Here is a 21,058-nt window from a genome sequence, read left to right on the forward strand (position 1 = left end):
TTGATTCCATACATATGCTAAATCATTTTCAAAGCATAGAAGAAGTTTACCTTTCATGAACTGGCACCTTTTTTTGCCATAGGCTCCACATCCAGCCTCTTCTTTTCACCTCATCTTCATGATCTTTCATTTGGATCTGCTAAATCAAGGGGCTTCTAATTTTTTGCCACGTGGTATTATTTCCTCTGTGTTTGAGACCTGGTTTTAAGTTCTCATATCCTAAACCTAGTCTCCTTTTCTTTCCTTAACTCTTGGTTAATGGTCCCTGGGTATTTCAGTAATGATAAAATATTTCCTTTAATCCCAAGGGGCTGGTTACTTTCTCACTTGACATCTTGTTTCTTCATATAGTTTGTACTCCAACATTGCAGTTGAAAGGGAAGATGTTCCAATAAGAAAAGCTTGTCATCAAATTAAAACTTTTTTCCTCCTTCACTCACCGACCACAAATGTATCTTGAAAATCTGGAAAAAAAATTCTATGTACAGAGTAGCCAATGTTTCTAAATGGCCTGATGGCCACCAGCAGAACCACCAAACTGAAGGAGTCTTTTAGTGCTATTTCATCCTGCATTTAAGGAGTGATCACACTTCTAATGCATACATGAATAGAAAAATAAATCTTGATGTGTAGAAGTTAATGCTCTTAAATGCAGAATTGGGACATTGATTTTGTTTTTATCATTCTTTGATACTGATCACATTTCACCTGTGTTCCTGGAAATTCTTCTTGGAGATAGGTGGGTTTTTTACAGAGGTGAAATAACTACCCTAGCTGTGGTCCAAATAATTTTCTTTTTCATTCAGATGTGCCTTTGCACATGTGGAAACCCTTAATGTTTTACTGCTATTAAAAATTAGTGTCAAATGCTTCCACTTCTTTATAGCTTTTTTATTTTCATCCTGATAAATATCTCAAGATGAGGCCTTTTCCCAGACTCTTTTCTCTTCATGTAAATAGTAATTGCTTTTATTAAGTATCTAGCTCTCATGTAATATTCAGAACTATGGACCATTCTTGATGCTGTCATTTAGAGCTAGTTAAATATTTTGGGATCTGAGGAGCTGTGAAGTTAAGTACTGACTTAAATTCTTTCCAACTCATGCTTCTTACCCTCATTTGTTTTGCTGACATTGACAACATCTGACATTTTACCTGGGGATTTTATTGTTTAGCAAACCTTGGAAAATTCTATGTCATGTTTCTGTAATTTGAAACTGGGATCATGTTTGAATTTGACTTATCTGTGCTTGTTGTTAAGAAAAGTTCTTGAAGGAGACTTGAGCTTGAGTGTGCCTGCCTAGAACAAAAGCATTAATTGAACATGGTTTACTTCAGCAGTAAATAAACAATGACTTATCTAAGACATTACAGCATAATCTGTTGTCATTATAGCAGAAAACCAAGCTGAGAGTTTTGTTAACATCAGAAAATGTCTAAAAACGAGTCCTCATCCACTAGTAGTGAACATTTCCTTTAAAAATGTTCAGAAAATTAGTTTAGCTTTCAGTACAACTCTATTTGGCAAAGCAGAAGCTTGCTTCTAAGAGGTTTTAAAATATTATAGCTTAATTCCCCCAATGTCCTGTCTTCATCCAACAGATTAAAATTTCAAGGCCTATACATAAAGATTCATCAGTGGATACTGATAAATACTATATAGTCTGGTATGTATTGGTAACTAAATGTTGTTCTCATCTTTGCACATTTGTATAACATGCCTTACAAGAAAATTAAGACCACCTTTTTGTAAATTAGTTTATTATGGAAGAAACCAGACAGCATTTTTGGCATTAAAGCTGTCTCCGTTGGCTTTGTAAAATTTGAATGACAAGGTGGTATTTTATGTCCTGTCAACAAGTAGTATTAGTACAGCTCTGATATTCTCCTAGCTGTACAAAGAGGCTGAACTGCTCAGCATTGCATGAGACCAGCATTGTATGAGAAATGTATGAGCACTTCAGTATTGCTTTTATTAAGAAATCTTTGCTCTTGAATTTAAAGGGGTGGGAACATCCTGTATATTGTGTTTAAAATATAGTTGAACTTTCTTGTAGTTCTGAGTACATTTCTACCACTAAAACATTGACAAACAGAAAGAAGATTGTTTCAAAATCTAGAGCAAAAGTTGTGATGCTGAGAGGCTTTTTCTAGGCTCCTTAAATAAAAGCAGTTTTCCTAGTTGAAAACTTTCCTTGACTTCAGTGGTGGTTGACCTTGGCTGGACACCAGATGCCCATCAGGCTGCTCTGTCACTCCCCTCCTTTGCAGGCCAGGGTGGGGAGAAAATAAGAGAAAAAAACTTGTATGTCAAGATAAAGGCAGTTCAGTAAAGCAGAAGCTTCACATGAAATCAGGGGAAAACAAAAGATTTATTCTGTACTTTCCATCAGCAGGGGATGTCCAGACACTTCCTGGGAAGCCAGTCTTGAGCGTGTGTAGTGGTTGGCCAGGAAGACAATTGTCACAATTACTAATGTTATTAGTTCCTTTTCCCTTTTTTCTCCTCCTTTCTCTTATCTTTCATTGCTGAGCAGACCTCATATGATACAGAAACATCCCTTTGGCCAGTGTGGGTCACCTGTCCTGGCTGTGTCCCCTCACAGGGCTTTGCCCACCCCTCTCCTGCTGCTGAGGGTGAGATGTGACAGAGGGCAGTGATGCAGGGCCAGCGCTGCTCAGCAGTGGCCCCAGCACTGGGGTGTCACAGCCCCTTTCCAGCTGCCAGTGCCAAGCTCAGCACTGGGAGGGCTGCTCTGGGGAAACGAGCCCCATCTCTGCCACACCCAATACATCCTTTCAGAGTAGGTCTCTAGATGAGTTAAGGACATATATTAGGGGGGGGGGGGAATTGAAAATACTGTCCTGAAGTGTTCTGTACAAGTCTGATAAATTGCAGTAGATGTGGCAAATTTTTAAGATAAGCTAACAGCATGCTTGTTTAGTAATGTTGACTTTCCCTCCATCCTCGTCACTTTCTCTTCCAGATCATCTATTCTTTCAGTGTTTCTGTTTGCCTTAGGTTTTGCTGCCTTTTATATGACAAACTCACTGCAGTATATTGAGCATGAATAGAGATGTCACTGTTTTGTGAGAAAAAGCCAGAAACAGTCTTACTGAAAACTTGTGACCATCATTCCAGTGGTCTTTGTTTTAGTTGCAGTACTTTAACTGAGACCCAAATGCCTTTCACAGTCCTACACAGTGTATTTGCCCAAGCACATCCCATGCTGCAAAACAGAAGTTACAGATGTCTGATCTATTCAACAGCAATTGCATCACTTTTTCCATTTTACTTCAGAATTTATTGAATATAAACCACACCTAGTAGTCTTCTTTTTTGGATCTGTTTTCCTTTGGCTTCTTGTAATATCTGGTGTAGACAAAACTCTAAGGTTTTTTCTTCTCTTAAAACTGTAGATGCTTTTGTCATGATCTTTCAATTGGATGTATCTGAATTTTTTTATTCTCGAAGGTTCTGCAAAATTGTCTCTTCCCTATCTCTTCCATAGCTTAACAGACTCTTGATGCCAGTTTCTTGACTGAACACCGAGTGACTTTTTCCTTTCCCAGTCACTACCTGTATTGCAAAGCATTCTACTAAACTGGTTTGTGAGGCTTCTTGCTTTGCTTCTCCTTTCAAAAGCAAGCGTAAGGGAATAATAAAAATACAAGATATAGTTGGAAGAAATTGCCTGAAAACTGTCATGTAACACGGAATCTGCTCTTATAATGTGGTCTTTTATAAATACATTTTAAGCAGGCTGTGGTAAGCCTTGTTCAGTGGATCCATGAGAGCAAGACCATTTTTTTTCTCAGTTGTAAGTTTGTCACAGAAATGAAGTTCTTAGGAAAAGAAACCAGTTGCACATAAATTTGACAAACAGTTATGTCTTGACTTAGCAACATTTGAAGATCAGAAGATTTAAAATGCATGAAAGTTGAACACCAACTTTTAGATTGGGATGATGGTCTAAGTGCATTGCAAGAGAAACTGTGCAGGTGATGAAATATACTTTATTAGACAGGCTGACCTGATTGGGGAAACAGTGATGTGGCAGGTACCATTGAGTTTCTGAAGGTTAGTGCAACAACTGGAAAGACTGGTTTAGTTCATGAGGAGAGGGCAGCATGCACTGGTGAAAGGTAAAACTAAAGGAGTTTCTTAGTACAAGAAGGCATAGGAAGGGTTAACATTTATATTGTGAAAACTTTGGGAAATGCAGTTTTAATTATAGATTTGATTCCTGCTAGAGGAAGAAATGTAGAGGTTCTGTTTCAATAGCATGAACTAATGGGTATTGACCTGAGACAAGTCAATTCAAATTGATTTCTCACAAAGGTCAGCACTTGTTTATTATTCAATTTGAATGTCCAGGTTAGCAGAGAAGGCAGTCAAATCCTCTGAAAAACAGGGACTCTGATATCTAAGTACTTTTAATGTGATATCCAGAATTAGAGGGCAGACAACCTTGGCTGTCTCTTTTGTGTGTGCAACTGAGTATTCATGAAAATATTCTGTGTTATTGTCATTGAATGTTACCTTATTTCCTTGGAAAAAAGTTACATTTGAGATGATGTTCTCAGAACCATCACTTTGAGTACTGAACTTATATTTTTCTTCTTTAAATCAGTTTTGAGTCTTCTGGTTTTTAATTTTTAGCATGTTTTTAGTTTGGAGAAGTAAATTGGAAAAATTATGTCTACTGACCCAATTACCAAAACTTACTTCTTATACTATGATTGCAACCATAACAGAGGTTTTGTGAGCTACTCAAGGTGCTGGTATTCTTCCTCTTTATGTCTTTCCTGGATAGGAGAGAAGTATACATTTCCAGTACTCAGCATGACAGTTCTTCAGAAGACTTGAAAAATGAGTCTTGAATCCCATAGGTCAGTTCCAAATCTTAATTAGACAATCACATGATTTATACTCCCATGTTGTTCTCCTTGTGGTTCATACACACATGTGGTCCTTCAAATGTGCTTTTTTCCTTTTGCACACCGACTGGGCTTTTAAGTGAAAGAATCTAGAGGAACAGATAATCTGAACATTTGATTGATGTCTGTGCTACTGTGGTCTTTGACAAGAAGAGCAGTCAGGAGAAAATCCTCTGTAACTGTTCTAAGCAATACTTCGTGATGAATGTGCAGGAGGACTTAAAGCTATGCTCCTTTTTCTTTTAAACATTCACATAGACACTATATTAGAAACTTGAAAACTTGGCCAAAGGTGTAGCTTTTTGAGGAGACCACAAAAGACATCTCCCTGGAGCTGACATTCCCACTTTTTTCCATTCCTTTGAAATTTAAAGTCTTCTGGTTCAAGTGTTAGAATTTTTAGGGCTTCCCAGTGAAGTGGAAATTGGCCTGACTAGGCTTTTCATGTGGTGTCTGTGTGTGTTTGAGTGTGCTTGCACACATATGGATGTGTTGGGGGCTTTTTCCCTAAGGAGGGGAGGGATTTTGAATTGGATTCATCACATTGGGAAAGATTAATCCAGTTACTTGTTTGCTTAAGTTATGAGCAGCAGATTTTTATGATACAAAGTTTTAGGTCATTGTGACTATTTAGACCTTAGTGTTTTGTTGTGCTTATGATTATGCAAATTTTTTCTGTCAAAAATTATTGAAATCCTATTTTTTCAAGACGTATAAAAATTAACTTTACTGCTATCTAGATTAGATGGAAAGAAATCTTAATGGAAGGAGACTGCATACACTAGAACATATGGTAGAAAATTTAATAATGGCATGGCACTTTCATTCTCTCTGGGATTGGGGAATCAAAAATGTAAAAACACAGCATTTCTCACGGTTTATGGCAATAGCACACTGAAAGCATGTTATTTAGATTAGTCTTGTACAAAAACTCAGCAGGATTCTGTAGCAGTCTGTCTCTAAGTAAACTTTATGAAAAGTCAGTCATGCTTTTTTTGATGGCTTACTTATTCATCTTCTTTCTATATATAGCCTCAGCATTCCAAGCATGCCAATGGTGTCTCTCTAGAGAAAGGGTGTTTATTAGAATTTGGCAAAGAACTTAACACCCAAAATGGTCAAAAGGGCAACTATATGTTGTTTCTAAACGTAGTAAAAATCAATTCCTGACCATCTCAAAGTCCTCAGAAATAGTGATGTACTCCTTTTGCTTCATGTCACCTTGAGCCCAGGTAGAAGTATGTTTAGATGTAGGCTTTAAATTGTTAAGCCACCTCCTTCCTAAAGTGACACTAACTGGCAGTGGTCTTCTCCCTAACCATGACATTTCTTAAACCCAGATTTCTTAGTTGATATGTTTAATTGATAAGTGAACAGCTGTGAAGCGGTATGTCTGTGAAGGGAATTAGGTGACAATGTGGGATTTTACAAGCCTTGCCTGCCTGCACACTTTTGTAGCACTACAGTTTAGATGTCTGTAAAAAGTTGGGTGGTCAATAGCAATAACAACAATTGGACATTACCTGCTGTCTTATGTGGTTTTATGGAAACTTGTGGTTTCCATAGTTTGCAAACTTTGAAGTTTGCAACTGGAGTAGTCAAGTTCTTGGGGCTGTTTGGTTTTGCTAAGTCCTGGCTCTGTTTGGCTTTCTGTGAAACAAAATTATCAAAGGCCTTAGACCGCTTGAATTTCTGGTGGAAAGATCCTCTTGCCCCTTTTATATCAGATGCCTCATCTTCAGTGGCCAGAATGCATTTTCTCCATTCTAGGCTCTCTGAAACAGTGATGAAACAGGGTGTTTGTGCCTTTCACACTTCTAACTGGTCATGGAGATAAATCTTAAATGAGAGTGAAGGGAAGTTGTGTGGTATTTTGTTTTCTTTTCCTTTTTTTCCCACTTTTGAGCTTGCTGCACAGAATTTCTGTAAGCTGTTGGCATTTCCTCCACAGCACTGCATTCGTTGGCCTTCTTAATGTATTTGAAGGACTTGTAGCGACTTCTTGTCCTTCACTCTGTTGTTCTGGTTGTGTGCCAAATTTCTTCAATTTATATCATCTTTTAAAGTCTTTTTTCATGGCCATCATCAAAAAGGAAATTTTGAGCCCAGTCTTTAGAAGATGATACAACTTGGAGGTTCTACAACTTATTTTACACTCTAATCTGTTTTTAGCAAGTTTGTACATTTTTGGAGTCTTTTAGAAAATTCATGTAAGCCTAGAAGTAATTAAAAGATGAAAGAAAATTACATGAAATAGATTTTCACACAAGTCACATTTTTGGTAATTAAGAAAACCTGAAGTCCTTTTTCCCATTTGATCAAAACAATATCATCTTAAATTGTGTTCAGATGCAGACTGGACAGACTGATAAGGAAGTAACACCATCAGTTGCTATTAAACACAACAGTGGTGATAGAGCTTTTGGCTCAGAAGTGATGAATGATCTTCTGGCTCACAGGTTCCAACACCACTGCTCAGCAGGTGCTGGGAACGTGTGTTGGTGGATCACGTTGCTCTGGATGCCCACAAATTTCTGCAAAAGCTTTTGCTGCTTGCGGTAGTTGCCAGCACAGTTCTGGGCTAGGTGGATCTTTACTCACTGTAACCATTTTTTATGTTGTGTCACTTGGTGCTGTCACTGCACTTCAGTCCTTACTGGGTATAATGAGTATGATGCCACGTGCAAAATTCAGTCTGGGCACCTCTGGCTATTATCTTTCCTCCCCACCTAAGATGTGTTTGTTTTGACAGCCTGTGAAGAAGAAACTGGTTAACTGGGGTTGGCTTATGAGGAAAAAATTATTTTGACCAGTGAATATTTTCAGTTCTGAAATATTACCATTTCAGAGTTGAGTCCTGCATCACTTTGTTGTGGGAGATAGATTAGTGAAGGATTAGTTATTTATATGAAAGTCTATTTTTGATGTTTATGTATTTGAGCTGATTTTACTTCTAATTCAGTAATGAAAAATAGAGCTTTTATGTAGAGCTATAATCAGAAGTATTTCCAGATACTTTAATGCATGGATTCTTACTGATACATGCATTGCCGACAGTTCCTTTGTATTCCAAAATGTTCCTCACTTGACTTCTGCCATTCTATATAGATCCAGAATGTGCTTCCCAATCGTAATCTCTTTTGTCCAGGTATATTTTATATTATGATGATACATGCTCATTAATCATATAGCAATAAGAGTTCAATAAACACAATTTCTTTTTGTCTTGTTTTGTCTTGCAGGCTCCAAGTATAGATGAAAAAGTAGATCTTCACTTTATTGCATTAGTTAATGTAGGTGGTCATCTCTATGAATTGGGTAAGAACACTTTTTATCCACTCTCCGTTTTTTAGAAACAAATTCAAGTAGTGATGCTGTTAACTGTCAAACTTTCAGAGAGATTTCTTGATGTTGTGTTGGGCTTAGGTTCTTTTCAGCTGCATCTTAGGGTCTGGGGATTTCTTTCAAACAACTGCAGCCTTCTTCTTAGTTTTTGGGGATTATTTTGGAGGCGGGGGAGTTTGTTTGTTTATTAGGATTTTTGGTTTGTTTTTTGGGTCTTATTGTTTTCCTTCCCTTAACTCCATCCTGTTAAGATAAAATGGTACAGAATACTAGACTGCATCCAAACTTCTATGGGCATTTATAAGGACAGGAAGCAAGAAAAATGGATAAACACTCAGAATTTCACAGGACATTTGTTATGTTTATGTTCCCGAGCTGCTTGTGGAAGTATTAAATTAACTGTGTGCCACTTCAGAAATGTTAGCTGTATTATTAAGCAGCTTATTAAGCACAGCATAAGTGATAATGTTTAAACTCAAATTTTGTACTCAGGTTACTAAGAGATATTAACACTGCAACTTGTTTGTAACAGTCTGGTATTTTTTCCTCTACTTTTTGTGGTCAGTAGACAGTTAACTGTGCAACAATAGTCCTTATTTTTTGAAATACAGCTATTTTTTCCTGTTCAGATTGTGTAGCACTTAGTTTTGCTCAGATATTCTCTAATGGCTCCAATCTTAAATATGTTGCTGGGCAACTAGGTTTTCCAGCAGGCTCTTCAGAAACCCAGCAAGCAGATCAGCATGTAAAAACTGCAAGTCACTGATCTTTCCTGACATAATTTTTGCAGTATTTTATGGTGATAAGACTTTCATCTTTTGAAAATCAGCATGTAATTAAGCAATGCCCTTAACAGGTGATAAGTAATCACAGCATGGGGCATAAGCAATATGTAAGAAGTGCCTATGGTAATATTAAGTTGATCTAAGGGGTAGTAGCAGGGATAAGTCATAATCACTAGGCACACATATTTGTATTTTATGATGCTGTCTATCTGTCGGTGGACTAGATCAAAAAGGTAAGTACTGTAGGATGCAATAAATATTTTATGGCTCTAGATTTTCTAGATTTCAAGGCATAAGGGATGACTTTCACTTGTTCTGGTTGTGTGCTGTGATACATTTTCATTGTCCATGAATTTATGCTGCTTGAAAAGCTGACTATATACTATGATGAGCACGTTTACCCAATTTCTGTAGGTATGATGTGAGAGAAGCCCCATTTGAATTTTTCCTAAAAATAACAAATAAGAAGAAGAGGCATTTAGCTCTGCTGTACAGTGGAATGTCAATAGTACTGTTTCTCTTGTTCTTAAAATAACTTCTCTGTGTACCAGTGGAAGGAAGCAAAAAACCTCCAACTTAAAAGTAGTAAAATGGAAGGTTTTTCAGTTGATTCACTGGCTTCAGACAGTGTGGGCAGCATGTGGGCTTTGGCATGCAGAAAATGCTAAGGAAGCACATGGATATTAAATATATGTGATGTTTCAGTCATAGAAAACACATTATTTATAGACACGTGAAATTAAAATGTTCTGCCAATATGGACACAAAAAAGCCCCAAAATTAAGGTAAACTTGCAACAGTGCAAGGAATTCAGTTCTGTTTCCCTGGCATTTTCTGAGGGTTCTGCCTTGTATCTGCAGCCCTGGTAGTTACAATAATGAACAACATCTTGTTCATATAAATCCAAATGTTTTTCAACATCAAATCTTTTTTTAGTTACGGAAAATGTAGTTTGGAAGTGTTGTCAACTTTGGTGGCATCTTTGGGGAGGGAAAAGCCTTTTACAGGGAAGGGAGAGCCAAAAGCGATTTTGTTTTATATTTTTAATGAAATATTTCAGATAACCTGACATAAGTTTTCATACTGTTAACTCATTGCAAGTAACCTGAAGCATATTTATATGAATGAAATTCTTTTTTAAATGTTGAGAATGACAAGCATTATTCTATTGAAAATGCAAGGAAAAAAAACATATAAGAAAAATAACCATAGCAATCCTGTTTAAATGCTGTGAAAATACTAAATATTTAGAGCTGTTGGGTTTTGTTTGCTAATTTACTTTAAATGAAAGAAACATTTTCAGTGATGCCAGACTCTTCAGAATGGTGGGTTTGCTACTCTGGTCTGTTGTGGAGTCCCTGATCACAGCTGTCAAACACCACAGACATTCAGCTGTCTACCTGTGTAAATCCATCAAGCGTAGCTGAAATTTTTCTATTCTATTTGAAAATTGAAGTACTATACAAGCACTAAACCAACAGCATCTTACAGCTTTGAAGTTTTAAATTAAATACTGAAAAATATTTCATTGTTTTTATTGGATTATTTTTTAAAAGCAATAGACTGTATGTAATGATACTGGTAGAAGCAGTCAGCAGTGGAGAGACCAGGGAACATCTAGCTGCATGTGTGAACTTTATGAAAAATGTGATAGCATTTTGGAAAGCGAAGTACAAAAGATCTGCTTAAATAGTTTTAACTGGAAAAAACAAAGCTTTTATAATTCTATAAATGTGTTATTCAGTCCCACTTTGTCTTCCAACAGATGGGCGCAAGCCATTTCCAATAAACCATGGGGAAACCAGCGACGACTCTTTTTTAGAGGTAGGGATACAGAACCTTCTTAAATGGTGCTATATGAAATTCTTGCTGTGTTTCTACAAAATTTATCAAATAGATATATGAAAATACCTGTACAAGTCTAGCTATATTTATAGTTGGATGAGGAATAGAGCAAGTGGGATGGTGAGGCCAAATTAGGTTTGAAAAGAGATACTTTGGAACACTTACATTGTGGCTGTGGATGAGAGAGTATCATAACATAAATATCATAAGGGTCAACTACAAGATCAGACTGACTTATCTTCTGTGCTTAGATTTTCATATACTCCTGCTCCTTTCAATTAGTACATCTAACAAGAAGTTAGCAGACTGAAAACTTACAATTTTTCATTCTCTTTCCTTTGGTTTATAGTTCGATAGGTGTCATGCTGACAGAAGCTGATTTCCTTTCTGACCCTTGCTAATGATCGTTCTCTACTTTCACAGCTTCTTTTGGGTACTTCTTTGTGTCATGAGCTCAGAAACTAATTGGAAAGGGATACACTGAGTTGGGAGAATAAACTGTCATCCCCCCAGAATGATGCAGAGTTGAAGCTGAGAGAAGTCAATGCATAGATCTGAGTTTTATGATATCCAGATTGAATTAGTATTACAAAAGGAAGAAACCAGAGAAACTAAAACAAACAAAATAGAAAATTATTTTGTAGTCTAGAAGCATAGACTAATGTCTGTAAAGTTTGCAAATAATTTGTGCTTGCTTGGACAGGGGAAGAAATTGGATAAAGCTTTCCTTATTCCTTATGTGTCTTTTTCCTGTTTTTGCTGATAACATGTGTTCTCCAGATTGCACCCTAAAGCTAGATGAAGGAATTACTTAAAATCTTTCAATCACCCCACCCAGCTTAGATTCATCTTGAAACAAAGGAAAAATTTCTGAAGGCAGCAATACTAGTTAAGGCAAACTTCAGAGATGCATTTAGAAAGTCAGAAAAGCAACATATCTGCTGCACAAAGTAATATTCAGTCACAAAAATCATCATTGCTAAAGGTCCTTCATAAAACTTTTTCTTTTAGGCTGCCCATATGAGCACTGTAAGTAATCTTGAGTCATGGTAACTCACATCAGAAATACCATTTATGTAGGTTTGTCACGCTATTTAGTAAACCTTTATGGAAAAATCCATTTTGGGCCTAGTTTGGATAAAGCATATCTTCATTTTCAGTTGTGTTTTGTTTGGTTTTTAATAACAAATATGATTTATATTGTTTTTCATTTTGGTTTTCTTTGTACTTTTTTCCCCTAGGATGCAATAGAAGTTTGCAAGAAATTCATGGAACGTGACCCAGAAGAATTAAGATTCAATGCAATTGCACTGTCTGCAGCTTAAAAGCCTTTTCCTGTGAGGCAACTCTATTGCAATGTATTGTAAGAATAAAACCGTTGCCATATGTTAATAGTACAAATTTTGATACTTCCCTAACATCTTGACTAATTGTAGCATACGTGGAATAAACTTTGCATTTGTCCTTGCTATATTTTGCTGCTTGTTCCTACTGCAACTTTGGGTATTTCTATACAGGCATGCATTTTGTGCAAGATTTTTATGTGGTGGGTTTTTTCCCTTCCACCCCCTTAAAAGTTTTGGGACTTACTATCTGTGGTATTTCCTTGTAATAATGATGAGCTGCTTCAGAGCAGGATTATCATTTGTATCATACACAGGTAACATTCTGAGTGGAGTATGGTGATATGGCTGAAAACTTGGAGTATGAGGTTATCTCCATCCTTTATTTATAATGGTGCAAGAATACTATAAGAACTTCTTCAGGTGACTCAAGTGAAAAAAACATTTTTTCAGTGCATTGTTTTAAAATAAATGTGTGGAAGAAAATAGGCAGAAAAAGGACTATTCTTACTGTTGGTAAGCACTAACATTTTAAAATTATCTTAATGTTTACATTTTGAATAAAACTTCACTTTGTTTCTCAAGTCTAATAATGTTAATAAATTGTCAAAAAACTTTAGTTAAACCAATGTTTGCTATTTATATTATATGTGGAAAAATGACATGGGTTTTTCCCCCCAAAAAGGCACATTAAGAAATTCAAATGGTAGGACTGTGGAGGGCACACACAGTTGAATACAGCAATGTGAAGTACCTCACCTAACTGAAATAAATGATAGAAAAGTGATGATTGTTGTAATGAAGTTTGTTTAGCAACAACAAACAGACTGGAGGTTTTAAGGCAGCCATGATAGTCATGTACTTTTCTCCCCTGTTGGAATAGGTCTTGTAAGTTTGTCAGGTGGCATTACTGAATGCTGTCTGATAGCCTTCCCCTGTGCCATCCCTCCCACTCCACCCACTGATCTTAAGGTACTGTTGACCAATTTCTATACCTCAATCAGTAACATTGTGGTTGTTTTGAGTTTGATCTTCCTGTTTGGTTTTGGGTTTGGGTTTGGTTTTTTAGCTAAGCAATCTTAACACTTCAGGATTCTTGTGAAGATTGGTTTGGGTTAATGTGTGTGTTTTTGACATTCCAAAACAATATTCCTTATTCACTCCTTTGAAGTGGAATTATTTAGGTTTGCTTCCAATCAAACCCACTGCCAAAGGAAACTGAGCCCTCCACGTCCCAGAGGGTGCTTTCATTCTCTATCAATTGTCATTGCAGGAAAAATGAATGGGGTTATGCCAGAAGCACTCTGGCAGAGTTTTCCTTCTTTATAGAAAAGAAAGAGGCCTGGCCTCTGTCTTATCACTTATCACTTAAGAACATCTCTTGCACTCTAAAGAAGAAGTTGGCATGTCTGTCTAAAACATGTCACCTCTATAAGTGAGCTGCTTGGAAAAGCAAAGGAGAAGAGTAACACTAATGAGCTTCTATTTTTGAAGCTTTTGCTTTTTCACCCTAATAAAATGCAGTATCATTAAGACTTGGTTTATGTTGCCATGCTCATTAGTAAAGCCCTGGAACTTGCTTTTAAATAAAAATCAGAGGCTTTAGTAACCGAACCAGCTGTGCTGTCTTCTTGCTAATATCAGCAAAATCAAATAAAGGTTGTCACTACTGAATTGGGATATTACATTTTTTAAGTTAATGGTGACTTGGAGGATTGCCTTTCAAGTAAGCCATAGTTAATATAGATAAGGCCCTTTTAGGATAGGGCCTAAAACTTTTAGGAAGTGCAGTTCAAAGCTGTTAAACAAGATACATCAATTGTCTGCTCCAGAGAAATGTCTCATCATATATGATCTTCAGTGCTCAAAAGTGGGTTTAAGTAATCAATGGTGTGTCTCTGTTTTTGTGCAGCTGTTTATTGCAAAATCCCTTCAGAAGTGGAGCTCCTTGTTGGGTAAAAGGACTGACTAGACAAATTAGGACAAACATGATAAGGTTAGAATAGTAAATTTGGGGGGGATTTTCTGTGGTCATGCTGAAAAATACATCTTGAATCTTAAGTAAAAACCTATAAATAAGAATTCTTAGTATTTTGGCAGTATTGTAGTGTTGCTCAGCATCTATGTAGTCTTCAAATCAGTTATTCTGCAGGGTAAGGTTTCCCTCTTTTATTTGCACTGTTAATTTCTGGTTTATTAAAATGTAAGATGGCACATTTTGAGATGCCAAAGGAAGAGCGGTGCACTAGTTTTTGTGCTGAACTGTATCTGCTCACTGCATGGTCTCTTGGTAGAAACTGTGAAAGACTGCACTGCAGAAATTCATCTCACCCAACATGTACAGTGTAAGAGCCCTCCAGAGCTTGTGAGGCCATGCTCTGGCACAGGCTTTGGCACTGTCTCAAGGAACACAGGAAATAAAGGGATCTACAAGCTGCTGGACTATCTCCCTCTTTGACATAACCTGTATAACATGGGTTAAAAAAGTGAAGTATGAACAGTTGGCTGACTTGTAAAGCTGAGCAAGGTCCTGCTAGAGGCTGATAAACCCTGCAGACCCCATGATGCTTTTGGCTGTGTGATGTCCCAATGTCTCTGCATCATCGCCTGAGCTGTACAATCTCTGCTTATTAGCTCAAGCTCCGTGGGAAAATGACACTGTATGTTCTATCTTGTGCAGCCCTGCCAGAGCCTCAACACCTCTGTGTGGAGGAGTGTGGCTTGGCCATGGGCACACAGTGCAGGAAATCCCTCTTCAGCCTCTGCAGTCTGGGCTGCCTGTACACCCCATTTTATGGAAATGGTGTGTGTAGGAGTGAGGAGGTGATGCATGCTCCACGCTTGCATTAATTTTAGCTGAGTAGAGCTGGTGTGCTATTAAGCAGTCAGGATTGTTCAAGCTTTTTAAGTATATTGGTGCAAGCTTTCCTATGTTATTTACAGACATTTTGTTAAGAAATGATAATTTAATAACCAGTACAATGCCCTTTCCTTTCAGTCATGGCTGCATGATTCATTTAAGGGAAGAAGAAGAAAGTTGTTTTTTGACATTGAAATGTATGTTTGAAAATAAAGAGACTTAACAGCCCACACTTACAAAATAAGTACGGTCTTCCCTTAAAGAAAGAAGCCTGCCTTGGTAGAAAATATTATTGTGTCAAATATTTGTAGAACCCTCCTTGAAAAGAATATGACATAAGCTGTTGCTTGACTTATCCCCAGGAGCACACACATTGAAAGGGTTTATTTTTGTCTGGTAGAACAATATTACATTTGCTACTTTTGACAGCAACAATTAGCAGTCATATCTGGTATATGTAATCTTTCTCTGATCTAGGACTCTGGTGACTTACATTGTTAGTGCAAAGGAATAATAAAACTATTTTGGGTGCTCAGGCTCACATAGATAATTTATCTGTGACAGTTGATTTAAAATTCACTTTGAGGATGAGATTTACATGTTGGAACTTTTTTTACTTAGTGAGGAACTTCGACTTGAAAGCTGCTGTGATCCATGCAGTCTACTTAAACACTTAATCAAATTACATGATTACTCAAATTACTTGAATTACTTGATCTAAAACATTAAACTCTTCATTTGTAAGAAAAGTGACTTGATTTGTTATGAAGTGAAATAAAGTAACCAGAAATAAGTGAGAAATGTGATTTTTTTTTTTTAACATGACCTCTTTTGAAGCCTGTTTTATAGAATTCTTAGTTACTTTCTCCTACTTAGGGACAAGCACTGTACTCTTAGATGAAGTGAAAGTCCTTAAAAACTGGAGAAAGGCTGCTGTAGTTCTCCAGAAAAATGTTTGGTAACCTCAGGTAATGCAAACTGATGTCAGCCAGCAGCAGTAGCTGATACATGTTTTATTTAGACTTCGCTTATTTTTAAGCTTTGTAATCATGGATGTTAAATAGTGAGATGAGAGGGTTGTTTTTTGATGTTCAGGCTTCCCACTCAAGAAAAATGCAGATTCTTCATTTGTATCTGGTCTTGTGGCTGATCTGGCTTGGAACAAGAAAAAAGGGTAAGAAAAAACCCCTTCAAATTACAGCTTTGGTTATCATATTATTCCTTGCTGACTCCATAGCATAGATGTCTCAAATCATACCATGGTGAGGAGCTAACTACATAACTTCTATACATTTGTAACTTTAATAAAAGGCCAGATTTCTCCCGTGGAACTTATTTCAGCAAGAGTCACCGCATTTTCCCTCCTGAGTCTAACACCAGCAACACTGATTTCCATATACCACAGAAACTGATGGTTCGTAGCTTCTTGGCTTGTTGATCTCCTAAAATTCTTATTCTCCATTCTAAGAAGGTATTTGTAAAACAGAAGATGTGTTCCCAAGTCAGCATCTCAGGAGAAGTGAATTTGTGTGTAGTACAACAGCTTTAAGTTATCTTTTCTCAGTAGTCCTTTAAAAATTACATACGTTCTGCCATGGGCTATAAAAGCAAAAGATGTGTGCAGCAACTCAGTTTTACTTACAGAGAAGACATGGAAAGGAAAAAAAACACTACAAAAAGTTCAAGTAGGAAAAGATCATAGAATTGTGAAAGTTGGAAAACACCTCTAAGATCATTGAGCGCAATGTTAAGCTAACATTGCCATGTTCACCACTAAACCATGTCCCCAAGTACAACATGCACACATTTTGAACACTTCCAGGGATGGCGATTCCCCTACATACCTGGGCAGCTTGTGCCAATGCCTGAGCATGCTTGCATTGAAAAAATTTATCCTTATATCCAATCTAAACCTCCTCTGGTGCAACTTGAGGTCATTTCCTCTTGTCCTGTTGCTTGTTACCTGGGAGAAGAGATTGAGCTCCACCTCGCCACAGCCTCCTTTCACGTAGGAGTAGAGAGCTTAAATACAATGTCAAAATGAATTCTAGTACTCCGAAAATCCGAAATAAACCAAAGCCAAAACACAACAACCTAATGCTATGGATTAGTATTGTAGAAAACGGCTCTTCTCCCTGATACTTAACTTTTCTGCTTAGCACTTGGAAGAAGGTATTTCACTGTTCAGCCAGCAAACCATCTCCCTCCTGCCTCCCGTGCTCCGGTTTGCTGCAGCACAGCGTGATCCCAACCTGTGGAGCCGTGCTGAGACCGGGCTTTACCTCTGAGCCTGGGATAGCGTGTGCTATGGAGGAATCGCAAAAAATCTGTTGCACTGAGCCGGGCACAGGGACTCGAATGAGCCAGAGCGATGGGCCCTAGTGTGGGTAGTGGGAGCTAAACCAGAGTTGAGGCTGGCGGGGCTGGGGAGGGAAGCATGGAAGCCGAGCCGTGCGCCTCCAGCTCAGCCAGGGCACCTCCGCCTCGGTCACTTTGTAGGAAACAGAGCGTGGGTCTCTCATGCCTCCCGTAGCTGAGGAAAAGGCTCCTAACTTCGTCCCCAGACGGGACACGCTGCAGAGCGCGGAGCCGCTTCCCCGGGAGCGCTGCCCATGGCTGGCCGGGGAAGCCCCATCGGAGCGGAGGTGAGGGAGGCGGCCCGGGCTCCCGGGGCTCCCGCGGCCCCGCCGCAGCGAGGGAGGGCGCTGGGCAGTCCCGGCCGGGCGGGGCGGCAGGTGGCGGGGGCCGGGGCGGCGGGGCCGGCCCTGAAAGGTGCGATTGTCCCCAGCTATTCCTGGTATGCGCCGGGGCGGGAGCCGCCGGGGGCGGCCTCCAGCGGCCGGGAGCGCGAGGGGCGCCGCGTCCCGGCGGGAGGGAGCCGCCAGGCCCGCGGCGGCGCGGCCCCTCCCGGGCGTGCGGCTGCCCCGGGGGTCCCGGCGCTGCCACACGGCCCGCGGCTCTCCGGATTCCTGCGGCCGCGGAGCGCCAGCGAGCTCCCGGGAGGGGCAGTTCCGCGGGGAGGAGGCGGAGGGGGAGGAGACGGCGCGGGCAGCGTTAAAAGGAGGCAGCTGAATGACAGCGGCCGCCGCCGCCCCCCGCTCGCTGCTGCTGGCCATGGACGGGAGAGAGGACGCGGAGTACGATTTCCAGGCGGCGTTCGCCGAAGCCCGGCGGTGGCTGGAGGTGAGGCGTCTCTCGGTGCTGCTGGCTGCCGGCCCCTCGCTGCCCCGGTCCCTGCCCGGGCCGGGGTCCCGCTCAGCCCCGCACGGCGGAGCGCGCAGCGCGCTCCCGCGGGGCTGCCCCGCCGGCCGGCAGCGGCTCCCGGGACGCGGCCCCGAACCTGGGCTCCCCGTGGGCACATGCGGACTGCTATTTTTAGAAAGTATCGTGGCAACTTGCAGAAGTCTGTCTGCGCGGTATCGCCACCGCCCCCTCCTCGCAATCCAAATTAAAGGCTGGCTTGGTTGCTCTCCTGTCGTTAAGGCTTATAATTTCTTAGCATCTTGTAAATTACTTCTGTAGCGCTTGCTCCGAGACAGTCTGAATTAAAGACACTCCTTCCTGTCTCGAAAGAGTTCAGGACAGAGAGCAACCTGAAATTAACACTCATTTTCTTCCCTCCTATTTTTAAACATGATTGTCTGACTGCACACAGCGCTTGACGTAAATATCCGTGTTTCTGTGTGACTACCCCGAGCCTCACCGGGGCGGTACGTGCTACAGCTTGGGGAGAGATTTGTTCCCGCATGTACCTGAGTGCGACCAGGGCAGCATCGGCCGGGCGAGAGAGGCTGATGGCTTGGGAGCTGAGAAATGTTAGGAAAACTGAACAGCCTCCCTCAGAGTTATGGTGTGCTTTTAAAGAGGAGCTTTAGAGTGCTGGTTTAGATGTATTTTAACATGTTAAGCTTATTTCTTTGTGCTTAGTCACTTAAGATGAAACGTAGTGTTGTCAGAATCACTATCGCAGTAACTTTGGAAGGGGAAAATAATCAAAAAAAGGATGTTTGTTACCTTTTTACCCCTCATCTTTTAAAGCTTGTCAAGACCTGAGTTCAGGTTTCTTTGTTTCCTCTGTAAAACAATGACATCTAGTGCTTAAAATCTATTGAGAATGTTGAAGTGAGCGCACCAAAGGCAAGGATATGGTGAATGACCTCCACAAGTGTCAGTTTTGTGTCCTCTGTTAATGTAGGTAATTACAGCAGTCCTGGCTTCCCCATGTGTCAATTCTGTAAGAGCTAGCTGTGAGTTTAAGTAATTAAAGCATTCCTCTCTCACGTATACCTTTCTTACATTGCTTTCTTTAAATTGGCAAAGCTTGCTTTAAAAAGCTTCATTAAGGTGGTGTAATGTTGACTTTGAAAATCCTACTTTAAGGGGTTGGAGATTTGTTTTAATTATTATTAGATTTCATATGATACTGGCTGGTTGTACCATTCCTACAAAAGGTTTTGTGTCCTTGCCTGCCAGTAGCATGTGGGAGCTCCAGCAAAATAATGTGAGTATGTAGTGTGCACTGTTTGTGTAGGGGGGAAAAAACATATGCTCAGCTTCCCCCTTGCCCAGTCCAATTTGTGTGGCTATCCTTTGATATGTGAAAGCTGTTCTTATTTTAAAGTAACTTTTAAACTTCCCCCTTGGAGAAACATTTTACTGTAAAGAGAGTAACTTGCAAACCTTAAGGTATTGATAAACAGGATGCTAGGAATTCCATAATGTTAAAGGAAGATGTAAATATTTATTTCCCTATGAAATGAGGTTTGTGTTTCAGAAGAATTGTTGTGTTTCTCTGCTCTTTACATCCAGATGGATTAAAAAGCCAAGACTAACCATTTCCGTTGTATGGAAGAGTAATGATATTTTTAGGGTAATGAGGCGTGTCCCAAGGTTTTGTGTGTCTTGGTGAAACAAAGTGGTGTATACATGACAGTGAAACTTGGTGAGTCCTAATGATTAAACAATTAGTTTTGAAGAGGAGGCAGATTTTCAAATATTTATGAACTTGAACTTCTGATGTTTTGGTAAGTTTTTGTGTACCAGCTTCTCCCTAACATTAGAGGAGATGAAAGCATACAGACACCAGCTACTATGTATTTAAGGGAACAAGCCAAAATATCTTTGTAAACTGTTACTCTTTCCCTTTGCTAATGAAAGCTTTGTTAACATATTTCTGTATTTCAATGGAGAATTTTATGGACTCTGAGACTTTAAAAAAAAAACCTCCAACCTTGAAGCTGAGGGCTTTTTAGTAACAGGAATGAGCAGCTGTATTTGTCAGATCCCAAGAGGAGTAAAAAATACCCCAAAACCATGAAAAAATGTTACCCTGTATTTTTTTGATGTTTTTGGTGAGAGGAAACTGTGTCCTGGTCAGGTTCCTTTTCTGCCTGTTGCCAGCTGAATTCTCCATGCTGTAGGGCAGACACTGGCTCACTCAAATATTTGTTCCTAGTTCTTATGCTACAAAAAAAAAAACCCAAGAAAACCCAAAAAAAACCCAAAAAAGCCAAACCAACAAAAAAACCCCCAAAACTAAATAAACCCCAAGCCTCCCCACCCCCTGCAACCTAAACCTCCAAACAACCCTAACCAAAAAAGCACAAGAGCTTGATTAAGAATAATAGCAACAAAAAATTGCATCTGTTATCTGGTGTTACTTAAAGAAAGACTTTGTTCTTTAATTCAGGTTCATGTTGAGACATATTTTATGATAATGCAGACAAGGAATGTCTGAAGTCTTCACAGTGCAGAGACCTCTTAAACTGTGGTCCCCAACCTCTTGTATTTCATGTGTTGGGAGCTGGGAGTAATGGCTGTAACAAGAGCTGGAGTCACTGTGGAGCTGCCTGTTGAGGATGTCTGCTTCTTTGGGGGAAGGAATGGTCATTTTCTGGGCAAAACTCAAGCTCTTCTCAGGTGTCCTTTCTACAGAAGGC

At 39.5% G+C, this 21,058-nt stretch overlaps 2 protein-coding genes across 11 annotated transcripts in view; both read left to right on the forward strand.

The window, feature by feature from the left end:
- The window catches only part of UCHL3 (ubiquitin C-terminal hydrolase L3), a 41,801-nt gene extending 28,755 nt beyond the window's left edge, over window positions 1-13,046 (forward strand). The window contains exons 7-9 of the mRNA XM_054271872.1: window positions 8,184-8,259; window positions 10,837-10,895; window positions 12,158-13,046. Coding sequence (XP_054127847.1) covers window positions 8,184-8,259; window positions 10,837-10,895; window positions 12,158-12,241 — 219 coding nt within the window. The 3' untranslated portion in view covers window positions 12,242-13,046. The remainder of the gene's footprint in view (window positions 1-8,183; window positions 8,260-10,836; window positions 10,896-12,157) is intronic.
- Window positions 13,047-18,202: 5,156 nt separating this feature from the next.
- Window positions 18,203-21,058, forward strand: part of LMO7 (LIM domain 7) — a 132,069-nt gene continuing 129,213 nt past the window's right edge. For 7 of the 10 annotated variants that reach the window (XM_054271346.1, XM_054271348.1, XM_054271350.1 and 4 more), the window contains exon 1: window positions 18,204-18,302. In XM_054271346.1, coding sequence (XP_054127321.1) covers window positions 18,234-18,302 — 69 coding nt within the window. In that variant the 5' untranslated portion in view covers window positions 18,204-18,233. Of the gene's footprint in view, window positions 18,303-21,058 lie in introns of all 10 variants that reach the window. The other 3 variants (XM_054271353.1, XM_054271355.1, XM_054271358.1) reach the window with 2 other exon arrangements.

Source organism: Melozone crissalis, unplaced genomic scaffold (assembly GCF_028551555.1).
Source record: "Melozone crissalis strain CALT ecotype California unplaced genomic scaffold, PUWL_Pcris_2 ptg000013l_1, whole genome shotgun sequence".
Taxonomy (NCBI): Eukaryota; Metazoa; Chordata; class Aves; order Passeriformes; family Passerellidae; genus Melozone; species Melozone crissalis.